This window comes from Pyxicephalus adspersus, chromosome 3 (assembly GCF_032062135.1).
Source record: "Pyxicephalus adspersus chromosome 3, UCB_Pads_2.0, whole genome shotgun sequence".
In the NCBI taxonomy this organism is placed as follows: domain Eukaryota; kingdom Metazoa; phylum Chordata; class Amphibia; order Anura; family Pyxicephalidae; genus Pyxicephalus; species Pyxicephalus adspersus.
In genome coordinates, this window is record NC_092860.1 from 110,212,965 (window position 1) to 110,234,530 (window position 21,566).

General features: G+C 35.8%; 1 protein-coding gene across 1 annotated transcript in view; it reads right to left on the reverse strand.

The window, feature by feature from the left end:
* Positions 1–21,566, reverse strand: part of FSTL5 (follistatin like 5) — a gene marked incomplete at its 5' end in the record, with an annotated part of 136,636 nt that overhangs the window by 39,544 nt on the left and 75,526 nt on the right. Inside the window, 2 exons of the mRNA XM_072406841.1 lie at positions 3,827–3,961; positions 13,002–13,163. Coding sequence (XP_072262942.1) covers positions 3,827–3,961; positions 13,002–13,163 — 297 coding nt within the window. The remainder of the gene's footprint in view (positions 1–3,826; positions 3,962–13,001; positions 13,164–21,566) is intronic.

Consider the following 21,566-nt stretch of genomic DNA (forward strand, 5'->3'; position numbering starts at 1 on the left):
CTTTACTAGTTGTATGTGTTCTTGGATAGAGTTTCTCTATCCAAGAACACAGGTGGCTCCGCTCCCCTGATTGCTCTTGCAGCCCTTTACTAGTTGTATGTGTTCTTGAATAGAATTTCTCTATCCAAGAACACAGGTGGCTCCGCTCCCCTGATTGCTATTGCAGTTCTGTACTATGTGTTCCTGGATAGAGTTTCTCTATCCAGGAACACAGTGTGAGTCTCACAACTGGCTGCTCATGAATAAATGCAGCGTGGGAAAAATCCTCTGATTTTTCCCACGGCAGCGTTCATTCATAAACGCAAGCCGCATGACTCACTCTGAGAGGAGGAGCTTTCCTCAGCCAATCAGAGAGCACTAGAGGTTGTGAATGGAGCGACTTCTCCCCATTTAATGTCTAGTGCCTTAAAAAGTAAATTGATACAAGTGTTGTGTACTGTTTTCAAATTACCAAGGAACTGTTTTCTGCTCGCTGAGCACAGGAGAACCTCTTGACCTGTATTTCTTACTCTGTAACACACTTTCCAGCACAGTAATATTATGATACATTTGTTACATTTTTCTCACAGTGGATAAAAGAAAAATGTACCAAATGTATCAAAATATTACTGTGCTAGAAAGTGTGTTACAGAGTAAGAGATATTTAAATTACAATGTCAGCAGGTTCTCCTGTGCTCAGCGAGCAGAAAACAGTTCCTTGGTAATTTGAAAACAGTACACAACAGTTTTACCAATTTTTTTTTAAGGCACTAGAGGTTAAATGGGGAGAATTCCCTCCATTCCAAAACTCTAGTGCTCACTAATTGGCTGAGGAAGGCTTTCCTCAGCCAATTAGAAAGCACTAGAGGTTTTTAATGGGGAAACTTCCAGCCAATCAGAGAGACCTATAGTGCTCTCTGATTTGCTGAGGAAAGCCTTCCTCAGCCAATCAGAGAGCACTAGAGGTTTTGAATAGGGAGACTTCTCCCCATTTACCCTAGTGTACCTAGGGTAAATACATAACCTCTAGTGCCGGGCATCTTCTCAATGTCTGCAGCCGTGGCTGCAATCATTGAGAAGAGTGTGCGATCTCTGGGGCACTAGAGGTTTATTAACCTCTAGTGCCCAGGGTATCGCAAACAGGAGGGATCCCAGGGCTGAATGCAGCTCTGGGAATCCTGTTTTAATTTACTCACTCTTCCGATAGTTTCGCGAAATCGGTTCACTGAAATTTTCCGGAACCTTTGGACGTTCAAGGACTTTTTTGCGAGACTGCCAGTGGCATTTCCGCTCATCCCTAGTCAGCATGCCTCTCCATGACTCCTAAGCAGCTGAATGATGAAAACAAATACTGGAGCCAATTACAAATCAGCTTTTTTTTTATAATAAATAATATCAGGTTAATTTTATAAGGAAATAATCAGCATATAAAGTGCAATAATTGGATATAAACAACCTTATTTCATCTTTCTGTAATCTGATTTCAGTTATAAAATATCTAATTAAGTACTATGGTTTGCTATGCTATCACTGCTTTTCATAGTGTGCTACATGTGTTTCCCCACTGCATGTGCTAATAACAGGTCATGCTTTTTAGAACTTTTGCCTGTCAAGCACTAACTTAAAAGCATGAGATTGCTTAATTAATGTAATTATGTGCTAAAAAAATCTATTTCTTTTTTCACTTGCGGGTTATATATTTTAAAACAATGTGCAAAGTGTATGTGTTCAACAAAAGTGCTTGTTTATTTATTCTGCACAAATAGAGATATGTAAATGTACTTGAAAGATAACTACAGATAGGTAAATATACTTTTATGTGCTTTAATAGGGTAACAGTAGTCAAGGGTGAATGTAGGGAGACATGCTTTAAACAATAAGTGTTAATTATGTGTAAAAGATTGTGTAATTATGTGTTGTAATGTGTTTTCTTTTTCTACTATATGTGTTTGTGATTGCAGCAAGGGACAAAACCACAAATAAATGGAGCACAATAAAATTACTTTGCTGAGTGTTATGATTTGTAACTAGTGTACACATCTGACAATTTACAAGGTACACAAAAGGTATGATCCTACTGGTTGGTGGTTGTAAAAAATGTAAGCCTATACAATAAATCTGATTTATTAAAGCTCTCCAAGACAGATAGACTATCAGGGAAGATCCTGCATAATCCAGCAAACCCAATTGATTTCCTGAAAATTATTTTCTATTACTTGGCAAATGTTTTCAATTCTGGACCAGTTAAGACACACTAAATATATAATAATGGCTATAGTGATAAGTGCCAGCTATCAAGATGTCCAACATGTTACTGAAATTCCTTTCTTCCTTGATATCTAACATCTTTTTTATTGGTAGTTGAAAAGATTCTCTTGTCATTTTAAAACTTGAAAAAACAGTTCTCCCTGTAAAGAAAGCAATTATTATATGTTCTATAGTCTGCCACACTGAATAAAGAAGCTTGGTCAAAGATTTCCTACATTCTACACTTCTTGCTGTGTCAGGTGCTAGAGTTCCCCTAATGCGCTCTGTCCTTTCCTCCACTATGCGACTGCATGATATAGGGGCTGGTGGACAGAAGTGGCACAGGTAAGAGGACTTCATAAGTGAGGGCATTGTGAAAGCTAAATAGTAATTTGCAGGTAAGACTGCTTTTCAAGTTTTGAAATAGCAACATTTTGAAGTGGACCTATACTTACAGTCTAAAGCTTGACTGCCTAATACGGAATGTGTAGCACAGTTTATTGTGACACACTACTTAAGTATAAAAATGAATGTTCCTGATTAAATTAGGCAAATTAATTTACACATGTGACAGTGCTTAAAGCAAAACTATACTTAAAAGAAAAAAAAACACACTCAGTCTTTGGTTAATTCAGATATATTCTCGATAAGGTCCCACGCCGCCCTGGAATCCTCCTTGCCCCAATGGGGAGGAAGTACTGGGCGCCACCATCTTCTTCTGGCTATGTTGCCTGGCTACACAGGCATGTGATCGTGTGACATAGCCTTCCATAAATGAGACAAAAAGAGGGCCAATATCACCCCATTTCATCTCTCTCATTTCACAATTGATAATCGCGCATTGAGATCAGCACGTTTTTCCCCCATTGGAGGAGGCATTCCTATTCAGTCTTCCCTGCCGCAGTTATCTACCGTTTTCTATGAAGTAAAACTCTTGGTGATAGGTCTGCCCTAAGTACACCCATTCCTGTTTATAATTACAAACAATGTAACAAAAGAATTCGGACGGATACTGCACACTGTGGTGGATAGAAAAGGCCTGGGAAAGAGCAGCTACAGAATGGCGGATATAAGTATTGGCAATGTCTCCCGCTGTTTAAAGGTTAAGGTTTCCTGGACCTATATCCACTTCAGAAGGGCTTTAGGTTACAAAGTACTCAAATTTCTAAAATTGTATGACCTAAACTTATCTATAGTACAACACAGGTATGAAAACTCAATACTAAGAAATACTAAAAACATTTTATTAGGTATTTGATAGTATTTGTATAGACAGTTATGTCTTAATCATTGGGTTTTGATTAGCATAGTATTTTTCAAATGCCTTCCAAATTTGAGCTAACTGCATATCTGAGATATTCCACATACCAACCAGGCTTTAGAATATTACTTAGCTGAAAAAAATGATACCTATGTCTGCAAACAGCTGTATCAGTATATACTGTACATGCACTATAAATTAAAGGGTTTTAATGATTATTTTGCAGATCTAATTTTGCACAGCATTCGTTTTGTACAACCTATTGTAATTTTTGAGTTTTAGATGTGTTTAGCTTATTTTAGGATCATTGCTATTTTACTCCTTGTTCATTGTACATACGTGTCTTCCTTGCTGAGTCTTCTACAAAGAGAGAAGAGATGTCTTCATCGACTCCCGCTGCATTTTTTGCAATACATGTGTATGCCCCCGTGTCTTCATAGCGAACATTACTGATGTGAACCTCGCTGCCATTTGCTGAAACAGGAAAAAGTGACTATTAAAATACTTGGTTTGTAAAATATCAAGATAATTATTCAATCTAATTTATTTTACACTCTGTGGGCCTGATTTATTAACCTCCCGACCGTTAAGCCCGACCTTGGTACGGGCTAAAAAAAAGTGCTATTTTGGTTAACCCCGAGATTTTCCCTACATTAAAATTACCACTTACCTGGTCCCGCTGTGCTCATCCAGCGTCGTGTTCGTGTTCCAGCGTCGTCCTCCGTCGATCGTCGTCCGTCGATCTCCCTCTCTCCAGCGTCGGGTGCCTTCTCCTATACCAGCGGGACCGGTAAGAAGCCGGCCACAAGATGCCAGCGGGAACACAAGATGCCGGTCGGCGGAACACAAGATGTCGGCCGGCTTCTTACCTGGTCCCGCTGATCGTCCCGTGTCGTTCTCCGTCCAGCGCCGGGTGCCTTCTGAAACGAGAAGCCGTCCGGCAGAGAAAAAAAAGCCTCTCTGCTTCTCCCTGCGTGCTTGATGACGTCGGCGCGTGTGCGGGAAATTCAAATTCAAACTCATTCATTCATTTTGTATTGGATTCAATACAAACTCCTGTATCCAATCCAATACAAAATAATTCAAATACATACAAAGTACATAACTGGTAAATTCAAACGCTCATTTTGTATTGGATTGAATACAAACTCCCGTATCCAATCCAATACAAAAAAAATAGAAAAAAATAAAATAAAAGTAAATAACTTGGAAATTCAAATTCATATTTTGCACTGGATTGGATACAAACTCCCGTATCCAATCAAATACAAAATAATTCAAAACAAACTCCAATAAATACACAATCAAAGTTTTAAAAATTGCCACACTAGGGAGGTGTTTTAGAATAATATAGTACTTTACAATATACAGAGTTATTGCTTTTTCAGTATTTTCAGTATTTTTGATTTGTTTATGTAGTCATGTTTAAGCTGATTTTTGTGTTTTTCCTTTAATTTTATTAAAAGTATTTATTTTTTTTTACATGATTGTGTGTTTCAAACATTTTTTATATTCATAATATCTACTAGACCCTTGTTCGGACATATTTCTGTAAGTTACAGGTCTACAATTTAAAAAAAAAATTTCATGAAAAACAGTGGAACACTTTTGGTACAGAAATCTAGACCTCAGTGTAACGCTCAGGTGGTTAAAACTCTCCAAGGCTGGAGAAGATACACTTTCATCAGTGAAGCTGGGTGATCCAGCAAACCTAGAATGGATTTCTTCAAAGTCATTTGATATTTGCTAGGAAATGCTTTGAATCCTGAACCAGACGCATTCCAGGTTAGCTGGATCACCCAGCTTCACTGATCAAAGTGTATCCTTTCCAGCTGTGGAGAGCTTTAATAAACCAGGGTCTATCTATCTATCTATCTATCTATCTATCTATCTATCTATCTATCTATCTATCTATCTATGTATCTATGTTTAACTCCTTTGTAGGATTATTTTTTGTAACATTACAAAGATAAAAACTGGGATCACAATACATTAGACATGCTCAGTTATCTACCTAAAGTACCATACAAATTCTAATTACAGATGAGTGATATAGTTCTATAGACAGGATATTACCAATTATGTAATCAGCCTACTGCAGAAAATCAAATATTCAATTTTCTAGTTAAATAAGCTCTGTCTGAGGGAAATCTGTGTGTGTGTAAAATATATTACATATCTTTTTGTAGGTTTTCTCATTTTTAAGGAATGCACAAGCCATTGTTTTTTATGTGAGCCAACAGATGTTTAGCAGACATTTCTATTACACAGTAATATGTAGTAATCAATTTAACAAGGTTTATATAAATTTTACTAACTAGATCTAACCAATGTCCCAGTCTACGTTTACAGATTCCTAAAAGTGATTTCTAGTGTAGATATTCAAACAAATATCAGATTTTTACAAACAGATTTTTATAGATTTTTACTACCCCTATAAACTAGCGCATTGTCCTACAATCTCCTATGCTATTTCTTAGCAGTTGCAGATTGAAGCCTGACTGTTCATGAACAATGAATCCCATAAACAACACTAAACTGTAATTGCTGATTGCCTTTATTATTAGTGTGCCCCAGAAGATACAGAGGAGCATATATGCCTGTAAATCACATGTTCACAAGCAAAATTTTTTTTACATTTTTTTTTACATTTTGTGTTTCTTTACTGAAACTTTATAGGTTTTGAGACAATGATTGGTATTTTTAAAACAGATTTGTGAAAATCCATTTCACTGTAATGTTTCTAGATAAGATCAATATCATTGTTCGGATTTTTATAAGACTTAAAGGATGTTGATTGTGTCATTTCCTATAGGTCCTTTGAAAAAAATGTAATTGCTTTGAAGTGTAAGTAAACTGATCCCCTTAATACCTAATTGTGATTTTTTAATAATGTAATAATAATTACTGCCCCACCCCTCTGGTGCTTGGATGTCTGCCCCAATCCTGTTGCTTTTTGGGTTTGGAGTCCCAAGCCTTTTATTTGGCTGGATGGGGGTGATGTGACTGCCATGCATGTGCATAAGAGTTACTGAACCTCAGTATATTGTTCTGTAGGATTTCAAATTTCACTGGTCTGTAAAGCTGCGTACACACGTCAGATTTTTCTCGCCCGATAATCGGCATCGGGCAGATATCGGGCAAGAATACTGGCCCCAATATTCAGCATGCTCTCCAAAACCTGAAATGTGTTTAACTACATTAACTGAAAATTCAATTTAATTTTTTTATGAAAGCTGCAAAAAATGGTGGTCAGATAATTGCAGTCTCTAGTCTGAGCTATTTTAATGCTGTATTTTGAGCAAATAGAGCTTGGATTCTGAATTCAGATATCTAGTGCACAAGAAAAGTGCCCCAGCTTTGGATCATTCAATGGCAGGCTGCCGCATTGGCACACCTGTGCAAGTCTTTTACAAATGGCTGTGGACAATGTCAGGAATAATGTCAGTGCAGCCCTCTATAATATATATATATATATATATATATATATATATAGATATATATATGACATTTATACACAACTTTGTTATAATTTATTAATTTTAAAATATAATTTTGACTTTTTTTAATAACTGTGAATTTTTATGCTATAGTGGGAAAAATTGCCTGTGTTTACCTTGAAATGACTGATGTAATTTAACTTGGTTAACAATCATAATTTGCTAATGTTAACCAACTCCATTTTGCTCACCTCTAATGGCAAGCAGACCCTTGTGTTACTAAATGTAGGTGGTCACAAACATGCAGGGCATTTCCAGTTTTCCAGTTTTAAATAAAACTACTTTTACATTCTAGGCAGTGCATGCTGATTTATATGTTGATGGTAAATACATACAAAATAGCTGTTATCTAATAAAACTATTATTTTCCAAAAACTTTATAGAGACTATAATTTTAAACATCTATGACAACAAAAGCTATAGACGTTATATCATTTCAGTTCACTGACTTCCTAACATCTGGTATATGACAAGTCCTAGGTTTCATTTGTTGTGGAGATTAATACATCTTAGCCTATGTATCAGTGTTGTGTGAGAAAGCAGCTAAGCAAGAAATTAAATGAATACAATTTGCATGAGCTCTAAGAGTTTTGTAATTACCTGTCAATCAGTTTTAAGGAAATTTTTAACTAAAAGTTGTTTCAATGTTAAATTCTTTGCCATTGGGAATATGAAAAAATGCACATTTATGAAAATGTATTTATTTGAACATATAATGGATAATTTATCTTCCACAATTAATATTATCATCACCCCTAAATGGATAAATATTTTTTAAATATTTTTTCAAAAATATGAAAACTAGGATGAAGGTATAAGAAGGGGACACATTATAAGCAAAATAAAATATAAATTTTTGATCTATTCATATTTCTCCATACTTGTAAAACTGAAAACCTTGAGTAAAATGATTGTTAAGAGTAAAATGCTACAGGTCTCACACCTAAGATACAAGCTTGTTTGACCAGCTGAATTCCAGTTCTAGGTTCTACTAAGATGGTAAGTTTCACAAGAATTTGGAGAAGACATATTTGGTGGCTTTGAAAGAGCATGCAGGATGCCAATGTGAATAAAATACCAGATGTTTTTGGGACTACATTATAAGACTGAAAGATTATAACTGGTTCACACCACAAAAAAATGACATTTTGTTGGTGGGGATTGTATTGATTTTTTGTTCACACTACTTTAAATTGAACTTGCTGAATGTTTGCAGTGTCACACTTGGATGAAGAAGTTTATCATTGATTTTTTTCACTGTGAAGTTTTATTATACAGTTAGGTCCATAAATATTTGTACAGAGACAAACTTTTTCGAATTTTGGTTCAGTACATTACCACAATTAATTTTAAAGAGAGAAATTTCTACAATATTAGGAGTGGCAAAATCCACAGTTTGGTACATCATGAGAAAGAAACAAAGCACTGGTGAACTCAGCAACGCCAAAAGACATGGACATCCACGGAAGACAACAGTGGTGGATGATCGCAGAATCATTTCCATGGTAAGGAGAAACCCCTTCACAACAGCCAACCAAGTGAACAACACTCTCCAGGAAGTAGGCGTATCGATATCCAAGTCTGCCATAAAGAGAAGACTGCATGAAAGTAAATACAGAGGGTGCACTGCAAGGTGCAAGACACTCATAAGCCTCAAGAATAGAAAGGCTAGATTGGACTTTGCTCGAAAACATCTAAAAAAGTCAGCACAGTTCTAGAAAAACATTCTTTGGACAGATGAAACCAAAATCAACCTTTACCAGAATGATGGAAAGAAAAAAGTATGGAGAAGGTGTGGAACAGCTCATGATCCAAAGCATAGCACATCATCTGTAAAACATGGCGGAGGCAGTGTGATGGCTTGGGCGTGCATGGCTGCCAGTGGCACTGGGACACTAGTGTTTATCCATGATGTGACACAGGACAGAAGCAGCCGGATCAATTTTGAGGTGTTCAGAGACATACTGTCTGCTGAAATCCAGCTAAATGCAGTCACATTGACTGGGAGGCGTTTCATATTACAGATGGACAATGACCCAAAACATACAGCCAAAGCAACCCAGGAGTTTAATACAGCAAAGAAGTGGAATTTTCTTGAATGGCCAAGTCAGTCACCTGATCTGAACCCAATTGAGCATGCATTTCTCTTGTTGAAGACTAAACTTCCGACAGAAAGGCCCACAAACAAACAGTAACTAAAAGCCGCTGCAGTAAAGGCCTGGCAGAGCATTAAAAAGGAGGAAACCCAGCATCTGGTGATGTCCATAAGTTCAAGACTACAGGCTGTCATTGCCAGCAAAGGGTTTTCTACACACAATTAGAAAAGAACATTTTATTTTTAGCTTTTTAAATGGTCCAATTACTTTTGAGCCCCTGAAATGAAGTGATTGTGTTAAAAAAAGGTTTAAAGCTGAAAGTCTGCAGTTCAACTGCATCTGAGTTGTTTAATTTAAAATTAATTGTGGTAATGTACAGAAGCAAAATAAGAAAAAAGTTGTCTCTGTCCAAATATTTATGGGCCAAACTGTATGTATGTACACTACTTATATTTTGTTATAATTAAAATGTGGGGGATTCTGTAGATGGATACATTCTTTGTGAAGAATTCTCATTTTTAAATCTTTTTAATCTTGCATTAATTTTAATCTTAACAGTAGCTATTCATATTGAGTCAGAAAAATGTCTAATGGGGGTTGCATGGAAGCTGCATCTGCCTATTACAGAAGGAAAAACTAAACTAAAGGTTTAGTACCTGGATTTGGAAACATTTAATCTACATGTGTGCCACAATTTACCAACAAAATCTTTCATGCAATCAATGCAGTTTTTAAATGCCTGGCCCTGCCATTTATGCAAAGTGTAAATAGGTTTAAGTCATTTGAGTAAAGTCCAGGGTTCAAAGTGATTCTGGCAAAAGAAAAATACCTGCATGCTTAGGCTGTCATGGATGATTGGGGTGATTTACTATAGGAGCAACGGGAGCTCACTCATCCAAGTTAGTACTAAGTTAGATTAAAGGAATAGAAGATATGCTGACTAACTTTGTTGACTATATGTTAGTTACTGCACCCCAAAAATTGGGGTTAGATTACTTGCCACATATAAAATATGAAGCTGGAACTGCTTCCAGTAATGCTTTCTTCTACAGGTGCTCTTTTTTTGCTATATGTGTGGAACCGGAGTTATTTCTGTAATTGTAAAACAAGTTTTCAGAAGGAATATGTGAATTTATGTAGATTATCCAAACAGACATATTACTGAGTTAAATAAATGTAATACAATAAAAGCCACACATACAGTTTTCTTACAATTTTAATGTATCAAAGATATGTGAAGCTAGCAGCACTTTTCCAAATTGATACTAAGAGCGTAGCACATTCATATGTAGATACTGCAGAAAGAATAAAATATTACAAGGAAAGAAAAGAAAATGGTAATTGATTATAAGAGATAAAACAGAAAACCTCACTACCCATTTCTATAGAACATCGCTTGGAGACAGTGAGTGGAAATATATTCATTAAAAGTGCAAGCTGGCCAGATAAAGTACATTTGGAGGATTCAGTAAAGAAATCAATAATTTAGAAAAAAGCTTTTCAGAGAAATATATTTTCAAGTGGATCTTATAAATTGAAAGAGGTGTTTGAAGCATGTTCAGCTGAAGAAATTCCGTAAGAAGAGAGAGATGAGTTTAAAAGGATTTAGGACATCAAAGACTATAAAGGAAAAGGGTACATAGATGAAACATCCTTGGTGTGACAGTGAGAGAGTGAGTTTGGCTACATGGGATTATGTTTATGGAGGAATATGGTAGAGTATGCTTTAATGAATGAAAGGTGTTTCAATAGCACCTAGCGTGAAAAGATAATTGCTTTCAACAAGATGGTGATACCTTCAGGGATGAGAAGATATCTGCAGGAGGCTGTATTAATGCATATTAATGGATCTTAATGGATTAAGATATCTATATACATTCAATGATTGTTACCCTTGTGACAGAACAATGACAGCTGACACAACAATGTATGAGTACAACTGTTTTCAACGGACAGTCAAGTCGGAAGAATTTTTGTTTTTTTTAAAAAAAAGAATGACTTGGTAGTTGGCTGCTGTGCCCACGAGTACATAAATATTTATGCTTGTATGCTTGGTATTTGGGAAAAAATGGTCATGGAGAGGCTGCTGAATGTAAAACTACTATAAGTGCACATCAAAGATTATGCCTAACGGAAACTTTTTTATTATTATTATTAATTTATTTGCTGCATTTACTTCCTGTTCTGGAGATTCATCAAAAAGGAAAATTAAATGATTACAATACGAATGCTCCTCTTCTCTTTAAACTGTTATAACTTGAACTGGTATATCCTCATTATTGGAAGATGTTCTTTTTTGTTCCTTTTGGGTCCCTGAACTACATTCTCTAAGCCAGTGTTTCTCAACCTTTATAATGGTAAGGAGAGGTGGGGGGAGGGCTTGAAATAACTTTTAGGCCTTCAGGGAAACCCTTGCTATAGTTACTTTATCCACAGCTCAGTACATTAGCTTGGTGGTCACTGGGATAATGCCTCCTACATTGCAGGTCAGTAGAAAGAATGCTACCATTACTGGTCACCAAAAAGAACAAATGCTTAAGGAACTGCTAGCAACCTCTGGAGGCACCCTAGAGTGCCACAAAACCCTGTTTGATAAACACTGCTATAAGCCCATATGAATGAGGGGACCCCAAAAGATGTTGACTGTATAAGTACATCACTAGTGGTTCACTAGTAAACATCTAAAACAAATCCTCATTGTTCAACCTTCTCCAATATGTCCTCCTTACCTACAGTAGATCTAAGATTATAACATCTGATTATATATGTTTAACACATATTTAGTGTGTTCAATGTGTGTCCGAGGCTCATCGTTTAGAGTTGGGGTCAACACTGTTGAAATGCAACAACTGTGTTCCAAAGCAATCCATTAGATTCTTGGTTCAGGCTGTAACCAGGATTTTGATCTCTCTTCAGATCTAAATTACTCTGACACCTGACAGCACTCAGCATTGCTTTACATTGCGTTACATTTGTATGAGCGCACACCCTCACCTCAGTCCCCTATTTCCAGACCAATCCATTGAGATGTTTGTGCCTAAATTGACTGCTCCTTATTAAACATTTCTGGCTTCAACATTCAGGCTTTGTGCAATTCATGAGCATTGCTGTTAATTGGGGAAATGTTTAAGGGGTGTGAGTGTGCAGAATATTTTCACCATTGCTACAGCACAAAGTAGGTAAAAAGAGCCAAACAACAAGCAAATTTTGTTGCTGTCCACAGCCTGTCTATATTTCAATAATACATTTCAATTCATTAATCAAAAGCAATTTTTAATCAAAAGTTGTAGCGTGTATGCATAGAACAGGTCTGTAATGATAAAAATCTAAACATACACTGCCTATTTTTGCTCCTTTAGCATGCAATATGGGCTTTTTGACTTTCTGCTTTAGTTGGTATATCTTACTGCTTAGCAAGCAGATCAAAGTAGGTTTTCTTTTCATGCAATACATTAAAATGTACATTTCATTGTATATGAAAAGTGTGCCAGAACAGAAAAGCAGCATGATGTTTAATGACATGGAAAACTAAGGTGCTACACTTATTGTACATCCTCAGAATCAATCCCACTGTGCAAGTGTACTATAGAAATGTATTCATGTTCTTGTTCATTTACTTTAGTAAATCAGGCCCTAACTCCTAAATTAATATACTTGGGCAGACTTACTTATGAGAGATGTAATCCCTTATTTGGCTTTACTTGTCCTGACTGAGTCTCCAAGTTTCTTTATTACACTACAAATCTTTATCGTCTTTAATATTAAAGATTTTAATTCCAGGTTTAACATTTAACACGCAACATCTGCTGCTCCTGTTCAAAAATGATCATATACTTTGATACAAGCACAATGTATTATATATAAAATCCCTTTGTAACTATCCAAATTATTCAGCTCACTGACAAGCTATTAGCTTACCTTGCAACGTTAGCTGCTTGGATAATTTTGTAGTAATGTCTATTCCATTCTTAAGCCAGCTAAGTTGGGGCTGTGGGATTCCGTCAGCATGGCATCTCAGACTGGCAGTCACACCTGGTTCTCTGGCCTGGGTTTCTGGAAAGACTCGAATAACAGGTGGAACTAGAAAACAAAAAAGATGGGCAGGAATTTAGAAATCTTATTAGAGAAAGTTGCATCTTTTTATAAAGAATAATGCATAGCTATTAGGATTCAAATAGTAAAACACAGGTGTAATAATTTGGGGTGGTTAAGTAAAATAGTTTTGCCATGTTTGATGTGACATAGTACTATTTGACAGTTGTCATAGGTTTAGGTGAATGATGGCATTATCAATCACACATGCTGATTCCCCTGAGGTGCAAAGTTCAATGAATAGCTGTATTTCATACTTAAACTCACTGCCCTCAAGGTAACCTCATTGGTAATAACCAAAAAGATCGGAGAAGGGCAATACTTAGATCAAAGGTGTTTTTTTCAGACAAAAAGTAAAGGCTGGAAGATAATGAACAGCAAATATATTATCGGCTAGTTTCATTAAGATGAACCTTAGTCCAGGCAAAGCCTTAGCATACAGTAAATTTAGCTTTGCTTTCTGTTGCCCTTTACATTCAACTGTCATAAGAAAATTACTGGCACTACCATTGCTCCCTTATGAAAATGCTATGTGCCTGGATGTGTTTGACTGCAATACACAAACACAGAAAAAACACGCTGCCAATAGTGGTGACACAAAAGTCAAAATTCCCTATACCATATGTAAATCCATTTTTATTAGATGCCTCCATCAAGTATGTGAGGATGACTGCTTCAGAAAATAGTGGGTTTTTTTGTTGTAGAAACAGAAGTTAGGAGATTAAGAGAATGGTATTTGTGGAGTTTGTCTCATAAAATTGGAAGTAACCAGTGAGTAGGTATCAAACACTAAATCCAAAATTTAGTAATTGTAGGACATTCCCACTGGATATGAACCATGGTTCAAATGTGTTTAGCACACCTTCAGCTCTTGTGGAAAGATTTGAGAATAGTGTATGTGGAAATCTTGAAATTTGTTTTTGGATATGGCTAGCTGAGGTAAGCTCATGTGTAAAAATGAAAGACTTAGTCACATTTTCTTATGTGAATGTACAGTCATACTCTCTTGTAGTATGGAGTACTCAGGGCAAACTTGGATGCGCAAAAGATTCTAAATTGTTCAAATTTTTTATTTTTATTTTTATTATTTATTTTTATTAAGGGTAAAAGTTGTTTTTTTTTTTTGGTAAAAGTATAAGAAATAAAAAGGACAAAGTTCTGTATGTAGGGAAACTTATATACATAAGGTGGTAACAGGCTCTAAGGTGGAAAAAGTATATCCATTCACCAAGGGTAGGACGGCAGCACCGCTGGATCCAAGGAAGAGAGCAAAAGGAGTGAATATTGGAATTCTAGGCCAACCCACTGTTTGTGTAAGTTTTAGGCTCGCCCCTCCTTACTCTTTTCTTTTAAAAAGTACATCATGTTTCAGGTACATCAAATGTATCCCAAAAGAGAAGACCCTAAATAATAGAAAAAAAGAATAGCAGTAGAAATAGTTTGGAAATGGTACAGTAAGGCAGGAATAATGTTCCTTTAAAAAATTGATATTTCATGAATTATAGAACATCCTAATTTAGTCAGCTTTTTTAAATCTTTGAACTACATGGGGGCTCCAATTGAAATCATATATTTATCTAGTTGGAGAGGGATACACCTACCTAGGTATTGCTTGAGTTTACGGTCAATCTGGAAACCAATTATGTTTAGAAAGTGCTTCTTAACTTTCACTATTTTGAAGAAATAGGTGTTCACTACTGAAACTTCAATTACTACTTCTACAATTAGTCCAGATAGGGTATGTTGATGTCCAGCACAGAATCATATTTAGGGGAGTGTAACAACAGGAAGCTTTCCTGCACAGCTTCACTTGCTAAAAGTATTCTAGCACCACTGCTTCTTCCTTTGAGCTGCCCCAATGTTGCTCTTAATTGTGAAATATACTGGGAAATAGGATGAAGGCCAACAGTTGTGCTTCACAATTTGCTAGTGAGTTATGCAATGGAGCAGCAGTGGTCGAGAAGCATTTGATAAGTCACTTTCTGACTTACTCTGCACAACAACCTATTGTGCTGTCCAAGCATGCTTCTTGCATCATCAGTAGTCACTCCTACTAGTTTACTCCAGTTGAGTCCAAGGTTGTCAATCACTTCTGATACTTCTCTGAACAAGTTTTTATCAGTGGTTGTTCCATGCATGCTTTTTCATTGCCCCAGTTTTCAGTGATTTGAAACCTAGTGTTTATACCAGGACTACAGACTAACAATCGAGCAGTTTCACTTACATATGTAGATTCATCCACAGCAATTGCAAACATTTTAAACTAGACTGCCTTAGTTGCAGCAGAAGATCCCTTTTAAAATCTTTGACTCATCTTGTGATTATCATTCACGTCAAGCTCTCGGCTTTAACCATGCTGTCTTTTTCCTGGGCACAGTTCTTCCACTACTGCCATGATGCCTTTTTTTACGCATTCAGCCTCAGAAAATGGCCTGGCTTCCCTACTCAAGATGAGCCACCCGGAAATTTACTCGAACCACTGCTTCATTCTCTTTTGTTGAACAGGTTTGTTAATCCACCAACTTTTTCACACAATATGGTGATTTTCTGTGTCTGGCACAAAACTATCATATTGATCATACTTTTTCTTGTGTTTGGTTTTGTAGTGTCTTTTAATATTGTGCTTCTTGAACAATGCCACCATCTCTTTGCAGATGAGGCACAATGCTTTTTCTTGCACAAAAAATACAAATTTGCCGACTTTGCACTTTTTCCCACCCTGCATTTTCTATGGCTGCACCTATAGCATGTTCTCTCCTGCACACTTCCTGATTTGCGATAAAAACCACTGACTGGCTAGTTCTGTCTAAAATTCAGTAACTCCTCCAAACACAAGTATACATACTATCCAGCGTTCTCCCCAGAAATTTGTCTTCAAGCTGAGTAGGAAGGAGCTGTAGGTGGGCTGCAGTCCTGTATTGGGACCTAACTTTTCAGTAATCACCCAAAAACAGCTGGGTGGTGCGCTTAAAGGGGCTGGGGAGGACACTGTAACATGATCTTATGACCACAGATCCAGAGCAGCAATCATTTTTGTTGGGCTACAGTTCTATCCTTACTGCATTTTATTAGAATGGTCATGACAGGTATAGTGGCTTCAAAATGTTAGTCAAATCCTCTGCATCAGCCAAAACAAAAATTACATATTGAAAAAGCAGTGGTTTTGACATTGATTAACCATTTACTGCAGGTCATTATTTCAGGTTTTAAATGACAGTGATTGATTCACCAATGAATGTTTGGTGAAGGTCTGATTCACTGCTTTAAAAATATGGCTAAAAGTGTGCTGGGTCTATTTCTTTAAACACTATTTCTGTTAACCCACAGTGCTATGCAAAAACTTTTTCTCCATGAAGAAAAGAACAAGAAGTCTTTTGAAACAAAAAAAGATTATGCTTTTGAAATACCCAACATTTAAACTATTTGGAATATATTTAAATTCATAGACTTTGCGAGACCTCCAAGGTATGCCGCAAATAGAGAAAAAGATTTTTTATTGAAATATTACCATGGAAGTTGTTATATAAGTCTATATCTTCTAAAAAAAATCAAGAGCAGCTGCACTTCCTCCATAGGCATCTGTGATATTCAGAAATGAATTCATGTAGTACAGCATATTAACGCAGAAACAGTGTCAGAGATAGCAGCTGCATCTGATGAGATAATCATAAAGCATTACAGCCCAATCATTCACTAGCAAGCTGGCACCAAGTTTCTCATTTTGTGGATGTATACTTATCTTCAGATCTTCAACACCTGTGATTTTGCAGGAAAATTACATGCGGGCGAAAAATCCTGATTAGATAGCTAGACAAATAAAATTAACCTGTTTTACTTGATTTGTCCATTGAAAAGAATGAATGTGGAAGACTAAATAATAATGCTTTGAAAATGTGTTACTTTGGGATCTCTGGGATTTAATAAAGAAAGTACTGGGCTTCCGTGATCAGAAAGAGGGAACACAGAATTAGGACAATCACTGATTTTAAAATAAAAGTACAGGTCTAGACAAAAGTAAGTAAAAAGTATATGCAGTATATCTCTCATTTACCCATGCTGTTTGTTTTCAAAACTTTACATGTAAAAAATATATCTGTAAAAACGGTCAGAAATCAAATGAGTTCTATTTTATTGTTGTGAGCTCACAGTTCTTTCTTTGTTGCACCAAAAATCCTAAACAGTGTTGCTAGCCGTGAGCAATTCTCTTCTGGTGGCCATAATATACCCCTAACTCTACATCTCCATAAAGTAAAGGGAGTTAGGAAATCACAGAATTTCCTGCAGTATCTATGATTGCACAGACAGAACAAAACAAAAAAATACTGCTGCTGAATTCAAATCTCACAATATTACTGTATATGTACATAAATTAAAAATAACTAACCTATAAGAATTTAGGATTAGACTTAAAGACCACTGAGGTAAGCTTTGAATGATGGAAAATGACATTTTTGGATAGTTGTGTTTTGAAGATGGACATAAAACTTTATAGTATTGATATAAGTAACATAACTAAAAACTTGAGATTTGTGGGACCTGCTAAAAAAGGAATTTTTTGCATATATAATTATTAAATTTAAATTTGTTTGTAGGTGGCCATTGCTGTTATCTATTGGTGTTGTATAACTGGATGAAAAAGCTACAAGTGGAATTTTGTGTGTTACTATCTCTGCACAGGGGTCAGCAACCCGCAGCTCCGGAGCCGCATGCGGCTCTTGAGCCTCCTTGGTATGCCTCCCTTCCCTATTTACCGCGGCCGTCATTCCTGGTGGGAAGCAGAGCCATCAGCGCGGGACTCGAGAGAGAGAGTCCGGCCTAATGTGCCTTCTTGACCTCCCAAAATGGCTTAGTAGCCAAAAAAGTTTGCTGACCCCTGTTGTAGAATAATGATAGGTGTTTTTAGAAGAAAAAGACAATATATTGTGTAGTGTTTCAGAGGCTAGTGCCACCAAACAGAATATGATTTATATTATCCTCCAGTAAACCTATTTCATTGATAAAGATGCTTTATTGAGTAACATATCACTGTAAACTCCCCTAGCATTTCAAGTAAAATACCTTCATAATAGAATACACCAGCATATAATCCTATTTTTTTTTTTTCATTTTACCCATTAGTTGACCCTAATTTAACTCCTAACTTAGCCCCAACACTAATGTAAATCCTTTATAACATAACAAGTTACCAGCACTAAGATAATCAGTTAAACCAATTAATACAATTTAAAAAAGTCAAATTAATATAATCAATTTATCTATACAACACATTCTTCATCAGTTTAGTAATTTCAAGGGTTTGAGATCCACAACTTTTATAATTGTGCTTACAGGTTCACTGTAAGAATTACTGAAATTCTGTTACCTGATATGAGCTTGCCAAGCACTGTAGATAAAAATAAAGTTCTGGGTGATAAAACAATGGGGTTGGGAAAAGATGGGAACTATGTACACACAGTAGTCCCATTCAAATAGGGAATTTCCATTTCTCCATGAAAAACTTGTTATTGCTGACCACACATCTGCTGATTTTCAGGCAATTGGCCATTAGGTTTCATCTGCTTGATGATTAGATTGACCATATAGATGAATACAGCAAATGATTTTTATAGCCATCATGAAGCAATCATAATACTAGCCTAAAGGTAATTATGCAGAACAGACATACACGTTTGTTTAATGTGGTTTTCTAAGTTGAAGCTTGCACATAATTTTTTAAGCTATATCCAGTATCGAGGAACAACAAAAACTAAGAAAATCTCTTTAAAGTAAAGGATGGTCTCCCTTGAAAGTTGGAACAGGTGTCCCTACTAAATGATTACAGTGTTTTTTTCCTGTTCTAGTTACTACTCAATTTTTTGGATTTTCAACCCCTTTCAGCCTCACTGATTTATCCAGATCATTCCATATCTAGTAGCAGTTAGTCATAGTCAGCTGGACTTGTTCTTGTAATGTTGAAGATATTTCACAGCTATCCAAGCTTATCAGATTAAGCAGCTTGGAAAGCTGCAAAACTGCAATACCCATTAAAAGAAGAAGTCCAGTTGATTGTGACTACCTACTAGATGACCCTACAAAATTACCTTATGTTTATAGTCTGCATAAAATTTGTTTATTTTACTTTTACTTTTTAATTTTATGTTTTCTTTTTTTTCCCTTCGTTTTTTTTTTTTCATTAATAAATCTGATTGCCGAACTGCTTTCTTCATATTTATTTGAACTGCACATTTCAAAAGCAACCTTTTCTCCCAAAGATGAAGGAATTTTGACTTATTTCTAGATGAGTCACTATTGCCTTACCCCCTCTTCCAAAGAAAATATTTATCGGTAAACAAAAAAAAACTTGAGGTTCGGTTGCTGAAATCCCATGATGATAAGTGCTTGATACAAAATGTGTGAGATTACACAACAAAAGTAACGCTGCTACAGAAGTCAGTAAGACTATCATAGATAAAAAGCTTTTGCTTTTAGCTGCCTATAGGCATAAGCTTTGTCTGACTTATTATGAATCCAGATCTGCTCTTTCCACTTCTATTGAGAAAAAGCATAACTTAGGTCTTGCCTTTTCTTTCAGACAAAATAATACAGATTTATCAGCTGAAAACCAAATGCCAATTCTGCCAAAACTGTTATTGCTTTTTAATAATTCTGAAATCTTTTAATATTTGCTTTGCTGTTGTTCACGCTTTTCAGAATTGATGAATAAAAATAAACATATATTATATCTGCATTACTAATACACATTCTATAGTGGACAATGAATTAGATTTTTTTTTATTTGTTTTTAGAGTTTGCACTTGTGTCAGAGCAAGGACACCCTTTGCTCCTGGTAATTATACAAAATTATTGGATTTTTCAGTTATTTAATACAAAATGTTTATTTGGAGTGCAGTAACCAAAAACAACCAATCAAAACTCAATTTGTTGAAATCAGAAAAGTACAAAATAGATTTTGAGTAAGCTTTTAGAGTGTATTAAAGATGGAACATGCAACTTGAACAACATGGTACATTACCTCATGGTTTGGCTTGTTATAGCAATTCTAGCTTGATGTTTTGCTTTCAGTTTGACTTTAAGCATTATGATTTATAGAGGTACTGAAGTTTTGCCCTGGCCAAAGTGACAGTGCTCTATTATTGCCCCGTCCAGGAAGGTTTACTCAGCAGCCCATGATCCTTCACTGCCTTCCCACTGCAGGAGTCTCCTCTGGTTAAACTCTAGTACCAGATGATGTTAAAGCTTATCTAGGTGAACATCACTGCCCATCACCTAGTTCTGGGTTGTTAATTAGATGATTAGACTCGAGGACTAACACGTGAGGTGGTCACATGCTTCTCCATATGATGTAATTCTACTTTCACGATACAGTGGAAAGGTGGCTCAGATACATAAATCAGTGAGCAAAGATTGCTGGTGGGAAGGATGCCATTATGGGAAACACTGTCATTAAGTCCAAACATTTTCAGAATACGAAAAAAAATTCATGGAACAAGGATACTTTTTTCCTTTCACAGGAAACAAAGTAATGTTCTAGCCAAACAAATGAACGTGATACAATTAAGCTGTGTACTTTTTTAATAAAATCAGTGTGTTTTGACACGAAGGGTTACTCCATAATTTGTTGTTGTAGTAGTTAATAAATACACACAGGTAATATTTTAGTTTTTATAACTGGGAACAATTTGCTTTTTCATAGTCTAGGTTGAATAATAGGAGAAGATGCTAATCAATTTCTTTTAGTCAGAAAGAGCCACATACCCTGATGGTAAATAATTCGATACAAAGTGAAAAGAAAAGAAATGAAAGCCAGGGTATTTGTTTGTTGTGGCAATGTATTATCATAATATACAAAAAATATAACAAAAAAGGTGCAAGTATTTTTAAAATAACACAAGTTATTCACAATGAGGACAACCCCACTGTGTCCCAAGGCACGAGGGGAACGGATGACCTATTAACTAGACATATTATCACTGGCAATGTAAGAAAAATGGGTTTAAAATGTGTCCCGACGCGTTTTGCCTTTTAAGGCTTCTTCGGGGACTTTTTGGCATAATGTTGAATTGCAGGCTGCATATGACCATATTGTATGGAAAGTACATGATATAAAAGGAGTATGTCAATTATACCATAAGCATATTCTCCAAAGTATCTTGTCAAATAAAATTTAAGATATATAACATTATGATAGCTTAGATATATTAAGGTGGAGAATGTACATCACATGGTTTGAGACAGATATATATTATCTGCATAAATTGGTCATTTCCTATGGCAATCCTAGATATTGATGATAACTACACTTAAAAATCACAATTTTAATGGTACTAATTATTATATAAAAATGTGATTTGGATGTGTTATGGTTTATTCTATGAAAGGTAAATCAATGTT